Below are 12,047 nucleotides of genomic sequence, written 5' to 3' on the forward strand. Positions count from 1 at the left end.
AGAGACTGTAAAATATTCTTTAAAGTAATTTTTTTTAATTCTAGTGGCATTTTTCTTTGGGCTATTAGCTTCCACACTGTTTTGGTCATTATAAACAGCCTGTGTGAGAATGAATTCATTTGTTAGGGGTCATTGCATGTTTTTCATTAAAAACAAATTACCAGTGTTCAGAGAGGACAGCTGGGTTTCCAAGTACTGTTAATGACTACATTTTCATGATTTCACTTATGGAAAATCTCATCCTCTTTTTCCTCTGCCCCCATATTTCAGTCCAATGCCAAGCCCTGGTCTCTCAAGAGACAGCAAAAACTGTCAGGCAAGTGGAAGAAAGAAACGCCAAAGACATGTTGGCCCTCTGGGACTTTTGAAGAAATGAAGAAAGGGTAACAGGGCCATTGTTGGTCCATTTCTAATACAGCAGTGGCAAGAGTTGTATAAATCAATGAGCAGTGTTTAAACATCTCCTTATTTGAATTTAATGACAGCTAAGCCACTTTACTGCAGGAACCATTTGAATATATTTCTGAGGTCACTCACACTTGATGTTGACATAAGGAAAAGTATGGACATTTGAACCATGCTCCTAATGGCTCAACCCCAGGAAAAACACTCCTCTCCAGGATATTGCAGCCTGTACAATTTTTCATTAACTCTCCTGTATTGAGGAGGCAAGCTTTCTTTAAAAGATTTAGCTTCAAAATATTGAATTTAACTAATAAGAAACACTTAAAAATGGTGAAATTACATAGCAATTAAAGGATATATTTGGTATTTTTCAAGAAAAAACTTATTTCTTCACAAACATGGTATATACGCATTTGTGATATGAAATTGCATGTTGTACAAATTTTAAAAAAGGAAATATTTTATTAAAATTTTAAAATGTAACTAATGGGGCATGGAGCTGCCCTGGGAAATAAAAGCCTAAAAACTTAGCCTAAAAAACGGATTACCGATTTATGTTTGTGACAACAAAAGAGATCTGGAAATAATCCCTTTATCGTATACTCCTGGTACTATTTTTCTTAAGGTAAGGATACGTCTTCCTATTCACTTGTGTGATAGGAATGGCCTTCCCTGGAGAAGTTCTCAAGTAAATATGGAAGTGAATCAACACAATACCAACCGTATGGCACAAACAGTTTATTGTGACTTTGTCTTTAAAAAGAAAACACACACCTGGGGGGTGAAAAGTTGTTAAGGAAAAGATAAGCACCGAGTTACCATGCACAGCTGGCCTTCTTTTAAAATGGTGGAATCTCATAATTTTGGTGTTAGTTTCCTTGAAAATGACATGTATAAGCTATTTTACAATGTGTGTGTAATCTCAAGATGGAGATTAATGCTCAACAACTTTCTTGTCTTGAAAAATGGAAGTATTTGATTCGTTTTTAGGCTTTTGTTGCATCATAAAACACCTGTGACTATGCATTTTACAAAATGTATAGAAAATGCTTAACTTTAGAACATAGTTTTATGTGGCAAATGCATATATACAATGTTCGTGAAGAAGTAACGCCAACTTGAAAAATACCGGACTTATGCATAGGCCTCCTTATCATTATATTTACCACAGTAAAAACGAGCCAAAAATATTGAATTTTTGCAACAAGAAAAAGGGTTACTACGTATAACAGAAACATATTGATAACAAAACGTCAAAATATGTAAAGTAGAAAAGGTATGCCTAGTGTCCACTTCTGTACTGATGAAGATTTAGTACGCGTCCTTTGTGTTATATATTGTGAGACAGTCACTAATACACAGCCCAATGTTGCAATCAGGACATTAGAAGTGGGTTTCTTTGTGCACTTTTCTTATATTTTTTTCTGTTAACTTAAACACTAAAGAGTTGAATATTTATGTGCACAATCGATGCACCCCTTATGTTATTGCGGGCGACCACAGTGCAAGGCTTAGCAACACAAATATTTCCCTGACACAAATATTGACAGTTGTTGCATTGTGACCAGTGCTTAGGGAGCTAACATCTTGTTTGTCCTTGCAATTGATCACAATTATTTTGCCTTTCTGTCCCACCATGCTGAAGCTTCATGCAACAGAATTGACCAGGCATATCATGGCAGTTCAGAGGTACGGTTCCATATCATGCATTAGTTTCAATTTCTGTGTCATCATTTGATGACCAATTCACATCATCATCACTATCACTCAATTTGATTAATGGTTCAGTTTCAGTTCATTTTAAAACTGACTTTTACGGCTTTTCCTTTGCCACTGTGCTTTTCATTGGATGGATGGTTGAACTCATGAATATTGATAAAGTTACCTTAGACTTGCCATAAAGTGGCAAAAAGTATAGAAATATTCTTTTTGTGTGTGTGCACTATAAACCAAATCATTACACGTCACCTGGAGTCTGACTCGGGTTTAACCGTGATTGCACAGAATTCCGAGCCCTAGTTATATTTGGGGTTAATCCAAAGGAGGTTAATATTGCCTTCCCCGTACTAAGAAAGCAAATATGTTACTGTTTTATTTTTAGTTGTATTTTATATGGTGACTTTTCATAGTATAATCTGCACCAGTGATACCTCAAATGTACATTACAATGATTTTTAAATTTCTCCAGCCCAAGTGGTGGTGTCTTGGGTGACACTTCAATCAATCAATCAACATTTATTTATATAGCACATATTCATACAAAAAATGTAGCTCAATGTGCTTTACAAAATGAATAGAAAAATAGAAGACACAATAAAAAATAAACATAAGTCAACATTAATTAACATAGAATAAGAGTAAGGTCCGATGGCCAGGGTGGACAGAAAAAACAAAAAAAAAAACTCAGCTTAAGGATTCACAATAAGCAAGAGGCGTAGACTATACCAGCCTTCCTTGTCATTTACAGTTTAGCACCTTAGACACTAGCACACTCTATTAAATACATACAATTTCACAATATTATTTATAGATATTTCTTTTTGTTATTGTATTATATTTTTTTTATTTATTTAAAGAACCCATCTGCCCATTTTAGCACCCGCTTTTTGATATTTTGTCATCACTAGGACCTTAAGCATATTCTAAAAGATTAACTGATTTTTAAATGGCCAAAATAAAAAATTAACATCTACGGATACACAAAATGTACACTGTTGAATTACATGTAAAACAACATTGCCTGGGGACGGTGTTTGCATTGGTGCATTTACAGTGGCAGTAAGCTTGTCAAAGTTGGTGATTTGTTTATTTTTTTGTCTTTTTTGCCATATTCTTCTACAGCAGCTATATGAGTATTGCAAGGTAAGTCCATTAAGGTATCATGGAGACTGAGAGAGCAACCTTGTTCTTTAGAGGTTATCACCTTATCTGCCAAGCCACAATAGATAGATCAGATTACTTAGAATTTTAAAACAACCAAAATCAGTGTCCACTTGTATGTGATCATTTAGTTTGCATTACCAATCAACACTGTGTGTTCCACACTTATCTGTGGTGTGGCATGTCCAAAAATGATTAGAAAAACACTGAGGACTTATAAAAAATGCAGATTATGCCATGCAACTAAGCCATGAGGAAACAGAATGAAGTGTCACAAATCAATAGCCCATTTTTTTATAGTGCATGATGAGTTGCTCTTCTTGATAACATGGTAGAGAAAAAGAGACAATTGAAGACACTGGGTTTGGGTGAGTAAAAGTAATGAATAACTTTTGTACTTTGTGGCTGGTAGAGATTATTCCAGTTCATAATACATATAATAATGGATTTCTGTTTTTAGGCTTTGATGTCAATGTAGAGTTGTTATTTATAGCAATTTTGAATAAATTCCATCCATCCATCTATTTTCCAACCCGCTGAATCCAAACACAGGGTCACGGGGGTCTGCTGGAGCCAATCCCAGCCAACACAGGGCACAAGGCAGGAACCAATCCCGGGCAGGGTGCCAACCCACCGCAGGACACACACAAACACACCCACTAGGGCCAATTTAGAATCGCCAATCCACCTATCCTGCATGTCTTTGGACTGTGGGAGGAAACCGGAGCGCCCGGAGGAAACCCACACAGACACAGGGAGAACATGCAAACTCCACGCAGGGAGGACCCAGGAAGCGAACCTGGGCCACCTAACTGCGAGGCAGCAGTGCTACCACTGCGCCACCGTGCCGCCCTTTTGAATATTTTCATTTGTGTAAATGATTTTTAACGATCTTTATAACATTACCAAGTACTGCTTGGAAATCTTGCAACAATGCAGCAGAGCCCTCTTCACCTCCGTCCCCTTCTCACCACCCCTTAGGTAACCAATATAAACCCCCCCAACAAAACCTCACCCATGTTATGTAGGATTTCCACAGTTCTTGGTTGGATGGATGGATGGATGGATAAATGGACAGACAGACAGACAGACAGACAGACAGACAGACAGACAGACAGATAGATAGATAGATAGATAGATAGATAGATAGATAGATAGATAGATAGATAGATAGATAGATATTGCTCTTCTGGAATGAGGCAAAAATGTTCCCAAATAGTGTGCTTAATAAAAAAATAAAGCATGCAAGAGAGTGATAAAACAATAATAACATACATGAATCCTGAAGGCTTGGCTTTCATTTAGGGCTGCTTAGCCACATGTCCACCTCTTTTGAAAGACAAAATCATTTATTTTTTGTTTTTCCATACACTGCTGGCCTCTACATTTGCCACTGAACCAGTGTCTCATCTCAGCCCTCAGTCCTCAATGAGCACTCTGGTTTCAGACAGCTTTAAATACCCTGCTCCAGTCACTTATACTGTAACCCTTCTCCATGCATTAGGCATTTGGAGTGTTCCTTTTTTTCTTATGAAGCATTAGGCTATAACTGGTGTTCCTGCATTCCAGGTTTTTCAGTAGCCCTTAAAGAGTTCTTTAATGGCAGTTTGCTGTCTGCCTTCTTTAAAAAGGCAACATGTCCACACTCCTTTCATTTAGGGACCATATCTTGCCACTTAATGGTCTGAAGAGTTATAACTATCCTCCTGGACCTTACATTTCAGCCCTTCTCACTTTATGTAAAAGATCAGCTCTCTGTAATGCCTTTTTGTGTCATTTACTTTCAGGCATCCTGAGGGAATAGAATGTGCTTCCTTCTTGGTCCCAGAACGCTTTCACCCACATTGCTGCCTACCTATTGATCTATCTTTTCCAAAGTACTTTGCATTTGTTTCTTTCTTGTACCACACTTGCTAATCAGGTAACCCAGTACTTTAATAGAATTCTCAGGAAGTCTCTAATATGTATAAATGTGTAGATCAACTGGAAAACACTACATAGACTGGAAGGATAATCCGTTAGTATACATACACAGAGATCACAATGCTAACTTCATAAAACTTAAATGTTAAAAAATAAGAACATGTATTTACCCTTAGTTCATGAAATTAAAAACACCATGCCAATTTAGTACGTTCAAGTAGGGAGGTCCCCTGCATGGTATTTATTTTGTCTTTAATTGTGTACAATTAGTGAATCCTGTAGCATGTGAAAGAAGCAATTAAGTGGACAAAACTTATTTAAAAAAAATAATCTGGAAATTAAATACAAAGTTCAACATCTCTTCCAAGTCATACAATTATAAGGCTGCACAATTTAAAATATTCTAAATAAATTGCACAAAAATACACAAACAGGTACACATGCTGCATGTATAGTAAATTCAGTTCACCAGCTAGTCAAAAGAAAGGCATAGCAATTTGATTAAATTTTGTAACCCATTTTGAAATTTTCTTTGACATATTCATATTGTGAGTCTTGCCCTAACATTTATGTAGTACATCTTTGCTTTTTGTTTACAATTTGCTAACTAAATGCACATGAGAATCTGGAAGCTCTATGTTTAAATGGTTATGTCTGTGTCTCCATTTTATATTAGCAGATTTCTCTAAATATTTATAGCACAGGTTGGATTTTAGAACCATGTGCTATGAGCCCTAGAAGGACTCTAACAGACAGTGAAAAGGCTGCCACTCACACATACCATTGGGATATCAATTATCTCCCTGTTATCAATGGATGTGAATTTTTCCTTTCCTTATAACTCTCTAACTAGTTTGAGGAGTGAACTGTAACAGTGAGACGAGGCTTCCCTTTTCTGTACTCTTGCACTGGCTTCAAACCCTGGAATTATTATGATTTTGCCTGCCTTTCAGAATTCATCTGTCTAGGGGCCGAACTGAAACAAGCAGCACATTTTTTCTTATCTGAAATGTGGCGGGTGACCATGCAGACTCACCAGGCACCATGCCTGTCAGCGCTGGAGCAGAATAGCTTCCTTGTCCGGCTGGAGGGACATGAGGAGGGTATCCTGGGAGGGTTGTGTTTGCCAAATCGCGACCTGATGAATAAAATGACAAATCACATTTTTTATACATCTCCCCAAACACTTCACAAACACTGTCCAGACATTTGTCAAAAACAAATGTGTTTTTTTCCACTGTTCTGATTGGAGCGTAGGGCACACATTTGCTGGAAGACTCCTTCTAAAATTTCACTGATTTCAATGACATTAGAGTCACCCAGAAGGACAGGTTTTACCAGTTTGATTAACAACTCTTTTTCCAAATCCCCTTATGTGATATAACAGTACATTTATCTTAGAAAATTTGATTAGAAGACCTGTGTAGTTATTTTGTAGTCCATAAACAGCCATAAAAACAAAATGACAAAGGAATTTCTCCAAACAAGACAGGAGTGATGAAAAGAAACTTCACCAAATGCTGCCAACATAATACTAATCATTCTTAAGAGAATTAACTGTAAAAAATGTAGATAGTTTTCTTCTCCATGAAATATGGAACCAATTATACAGTCTATAACATTTTATTAGCTTGCTTTTTCCATTACAGGATCACAGAAAACTGAGAAATCAGACCCCATACCTACAGTACATTATAGTAAATAAACTTATTGCGTTTGATGCCTTGTCTTGGCATTTTTCTTGGTTTGGGGAAAATCTGAGAAAGTCCTATATCTTCTACATACAGTTTACCAATAAGATGACACTATAGTGTTCAGAGATTAGAAAAAAGTAATGCACAGTAGGTGGGCAAAGGGTGTGAAACCTATTGAAATTCACCAAAGGATGTTGCCGTGTGCAGATCAGTAAGCTGTTTTGGTTCCCATCTTGAGAAAACTTTATGGTACCCCAGTGCATCATGCACTCTGATGTGTGCAGATCTATAGCTGAAATCCAAATGTGCAGCAACAGCGTATAACATAATCCATCAGTCTGCTCTGATGAAGGCATTCGTCATGTCGATGTGGGCTTCTATGCGTGATGTTGATGGTCGACCAGATCGATCTTTGTCAGTTACACTTGTTATTCCCACTTTAAAACTTTCTACCCATTCATAAACTTTTCTTTGTGTCATGCTGTTTTCACTTGCCTACTGAGCCATCCTTTTTCGGTGAACTTCAGCAGGTTTCACTCCCACTGCCCAAAGAAATCTCACTATGGCGCATTGTTCAAAAATGGTGCAATCCCACAGCATGTTCATTTGACCTTGGCTTCAGTTAGGCTAATGTTAAGGTGATGTGCTGTGTGTGTTCATACTACCTATAATCCATTGTGAACATGTCTTATTGCGGTAGCTTCTATCCATTGCAGTTACTGCAAAAGTTTCTAATTTGCTTTTACTTTTTGATTTACCTTCATTTTTGAAATGTTTTATTCTATACAACTTCATTTACTTATCATCTGAACACATTATCTTCTGACTTATTAACATACATGCAGAATGAACATCTCAGTAATGGTTAAAAAAATGTGCCTAGAGGGTGTGCCATAATGTAGCTCTTGTAATGTGACAGTGATGTGTCAAGATACAATGAGTTTGTATCCTAATCTGGCCATTTTAGAGCCACTATTGCACTGTTATTCAACTGTCTGTGACCTGTTAGATGTTTCCCAACATTTTCCAGCTTATTTTATGGATGACCTGTTTCTAAACACATGACTGTAGTTAGTTGGTCAGTCATTTTCCAACCCACCATATCCTAACACAGGGTCACGGGGGTCTGCTGGAGCCAATCCCAGCCAGCACAGGGTGCAAGGCAGGAACAAATCCCAGGCAGGGCACCAACCCACCGCAGTAGTTAGTTGGTATTCTTATTTATTTATTTTTGGCTGGTGGTCAAATTCCACTAAACCATTGATAAGTTGTATATACAGTATAATACTAAATAATCAAATGAGAAAATGATTAACTTGAAAGGTCAGACAAATGTATTAAGTGGCTATTTATAAGCACTCACAGCTATACTACATTTTTGTATCCTGAATACTGTCCAACTAATAAAGATGGTTGATTAAAAATGGCTCTGTTTCACATTACTGTTTATTTAGCAGCAACGCTTAACAAAAAAGCAAACATGCACTTCAAGTGCCACAGGGGGCCAAAACAGTTGGGGACATGCCCTCAATTGAAATGTCTCACCTTCTCAGTTTTGGACCAAAGTAGCTTTAAACTCTTTTGCTTTGAAAACTTGTGCTCTAAAGAATAGTCGTACTTTGTTAGTGGTCAGACATTACACTAAACACTAACCCTTAATTCACATAAAAAGCAGCACATCAGCAGAAAATAAGCAATCTGTCATCCAATTCACATTGACTTTGTTACACAAATATACGCAACTAGTGGAAATAAAAACAGCTGCATTCGTACTTTTCAAACAATCTCTAATCCCTCAATGTTCATGTTTCAGTTAAGAAGTTAAGTACATTACTGGTGATTTTTGTTTCGCTTTGTGTGGTTAGCAAGTGAATTGAGGTTCCTAATTACAATAGTCTGTGGTGGGCTGGCGCCCTGCCCAGGATTTGTTCCTGCCTTGCGCCCTGTGCTGGGATTGGCTCCAGCAGACCCCCGTGACCCTGTGTTACGTTATAGCGGGTTTGGAAATGACTGTCTGAATTATGATAGTTGTGGATGTTCAATGTGTAGTATTTTTATCTTGCATTAACATTTATACAAACATTGTCTTAAATATTTCTTGATTGAGCAGATTATTAATAGGATAATGATATATTAATGAAATTAATTATTTTTTTGATTTATACCATCCATCAAATTAAATCAGTCTGATTTTATAATATAATATTTTAGTAGCAAGTATTGATTGTTACTTAACTGCTTATTTAAACCATAACTGAAGTTTCTCTGCTCAAGCAAAAAATGTTTAAAACAATGTATGTATAAATGTTAATGCAAAATAAAAATATTTTACATTGAATATCCACAACTATCATAATTAGGAACCTTAATTCACTTGCTAACCACACAACTTGTGTAGTTGTAACAGGTCAATTTCAACTGAAACACCCCCTCAGAATTTTAGATGCCCCTCTACAGATTTTTCCAGGCACCAGCACTTATGGTACACAACTCCATAATGTATGTCCTGCCTTGTTTGGCATTCCTACTTTTTTCCTGACCTAATTCTGTTATAAAGGGAAAGAAGAAGGAGAAACATAATGAATAGGGTGTGATGGGTTGGATGAGATGTTACTGAATTTTTCTGTCTGTAAAAGTAGAGTGAATTCAAAGCTGAATGGTGGCAACCAAAGATTTAGAAGTGTTAGACATTACTATTTATACTTTTGTCAGCAGAGAGACTGCCATACCAAATTGATGCTGAGAATGTAAGGACCTACCCAAAGACTGACCTTTAGAAAATGATCATTACTTCTGGTGACACACCAAATGTCTTTAAATGCTTTTTGTGACCACTATAAATGCTCTGACCTCCCATGCTAGGGTGCTGCAAATGGTAGTGCCCAGGAACTTCAAATTATTTTTAATATTTGCTACTAAAATTGTAAGAGTTACAGAGATAATAAATAATTCAAGGTCATATTTTCTGTTCCTGTTGTCTAATTAAACAATCTTCCTACAATAGATGAACTTAATGTATTTTTAGTGATCTGGGCTAATTTGTGGTGTAATAAATTCTTTTTTAAAAGAGAATATTATTTCGCAGCCTTAAGATAAATTAATAGACACACAAAATAACTGGAGGACAGATAAATATTGCACCATGAAAAAAGGAAAACCTACTAAACTGTAAGTAATGCATTTTAAATGCTTGATTTAAAAAATGCACTTAATTTATTATAATGTTTTGTGTTGCTTTACTCATTTAAGTAGCTTGTATTTTAAGCATAATGACTATTTTTTTTTAAACCACTCTTGAATGTGTTGTTTTGCAACTTTTTAATTTGGGCATGAATACAATAGCTTTTTAAATGGGGCTTTTTAGTATTTTTACTGAGTGGACAATTTTGAATCACAATTCCATTGTCATTGTGACATACAGCAAGTAAAAATAAAACTTACAATATGAAGAACAGTTTTTCGAATTGACAAAAAACACAATACTTGGTAATGAAACACAAGAATATAGTTTTAGAACTTTATATATATATACTTTGCTATATCACCACAAACAGCATTTTGTTATTTCAGCTGTATTTGTGTAGTTTTATGTAATGTAAGTGTTACAGTCAGTCAGTAATTTTGTAACCTGCTTAGTCACAGGGGTGCTGGAGCCTGTCCCAGCTGGCTTAGGGCGCAAGGCAGGAACAAACCAAGAACAATGTGCCAGTCTACTGCAGGGCAAACACACACACACACACACCAACCATACAGTATTTAGAGTCACCACTCCACCTAACCTGCGTGTCTTTGGACACTGCTATCGTGGGCTGCATCATGAGTGGGCAGGAGGAGGAGTATAGGAACCTAATCAAGGACTTTGTTAAATGGTGTAACTCAAACCACCTACAACTGAACACCAGCAAAACCAAGGAGCTGGTGGTGGATTTTAGGAGGCCCAGGCCCCTCATGGACCCCGTGATCATCAGAGGCGACTGTGTGAAGAGGGTACAGAACTATAAATACCTGGGAGTGCAGCTGGATGATAAATTGGACTGGACTGCCAATACTGATATTCTGTGTAAGAAAAGACAGAGCCGACTAAACTTCCTTAGAAGACTTGCGTCCTTCAACATCTGCAATAAGATGCTGCAGATGTTCTATCAGACAGTTGTGGCGAGCGCCCTCTTCTACGCGGTGGTGTGCTGGGGAAGCAGCATAAAGAAGAGGGACGCCTCACGCCTGGATAAACTGGTGAGGAAGACAGGCTCTATTGTAGGTACGGAGCTGGACAGTTTGACATCTGTGGCAGAGCGACGGGCGCTGAGCAGGCTCCTGTCAATCATGGAGAATCCACTGCATCCACTGAACAGGATCATCTCCAGACAGAATAGCAGCTTCAGTGACAGACTGCTGTCACCGTCCTGCTCCACTGACAGACTGAGGAGACCCCACATTATGCGACTTTTCAATTCTACCTGGGCGGGTAAACGTTAACATTAGACAAAGTTATTGTCTGTTATACCTGCATTGTTATCACTCTTTAATTTAATATTGTTTTATATCAGTATGCTGCTGCTGGAGTATGTCTATCTATCTATCTATCTATCTATCTATCTATCTATCTATCTATCTATCTATCTATCTATCTGTCTGTCTGTGGGAGGAAACCCACACAGACACAAGGAGAACCCAGGAAGCAAACCCCGGCCTCCTTACTGCAAGGCAGCAGAGCTAACACTGAGCCATCGTGCAGCCCGAGAGTGTTACATTAAATAAGAAATACATTTTTTATTTATACATTTCTTAAAATACCTTGAAAGAACAGATCTCTTTATAAACTGAAAAATATCTGTGTTATATTTATTTAATCAGAATGATTTTCCACTTTTCTCTGTCAAAACAGACTCAAGGAAAAAAAAATCAATTGTCATTTTTCTTTTTTCTCTTTCGGTTTGTCTTATATCCTTATGGCTTTGTAACATCCTCTTTGAACCTTGGGGTCAACAGTGCTTGGAAATTTCCCTCTCCTCCTTACTTGCTCACCATTCTTCATCAATTTTCACATTCATAGCCCTCTCTCCTGCACATACCTGCCTATCAGTATTGTCAGGATTTATAACTGTATTAAACTACATGACACACTGTCATTATAAATCATTTACC

General features: G+C 37.2%; 1 protein-coding gene across 4 annotated transcripts in view; it reads right to left on the bottom strand.

Annotated features, from left to right (window-relative positions):
- The window catches only part of pax5 (paired box 5), a 252,687-nt gene that overhangs the window by 63,490 nt on the left and 177,150 nt on the right, over positions 1-12,047 (bottom strand). For all 4 annotated transcript variants that reach the window (XM_039758290.1, XM_039758292.1, XM_039758291.1 and 1 more), the window contains exon 8: positions 6,245-6,346. In XM_039758290.1, the coding sequence (XP_039614224.1) occupies positions 6,245-6,346 (102 nt within the window). The remainder of the gene's footprint in view (positions 1-6,244; positions 6,347-12,047) is intronic.

This window comes from Polypterus senegalus, chromosome 7, assembly GCF_016835505.1.
Source record: "Polypterus senegalus isolate Bchr_013 chromosome 7, ASM1683550v1, whole genome shotgun sequence".
NCBI lineage: Eukaryota > Metazoa > Chordata > Cladistia > Polypteriformes > Polypteridae > Polypterus > Polypterus senegalus.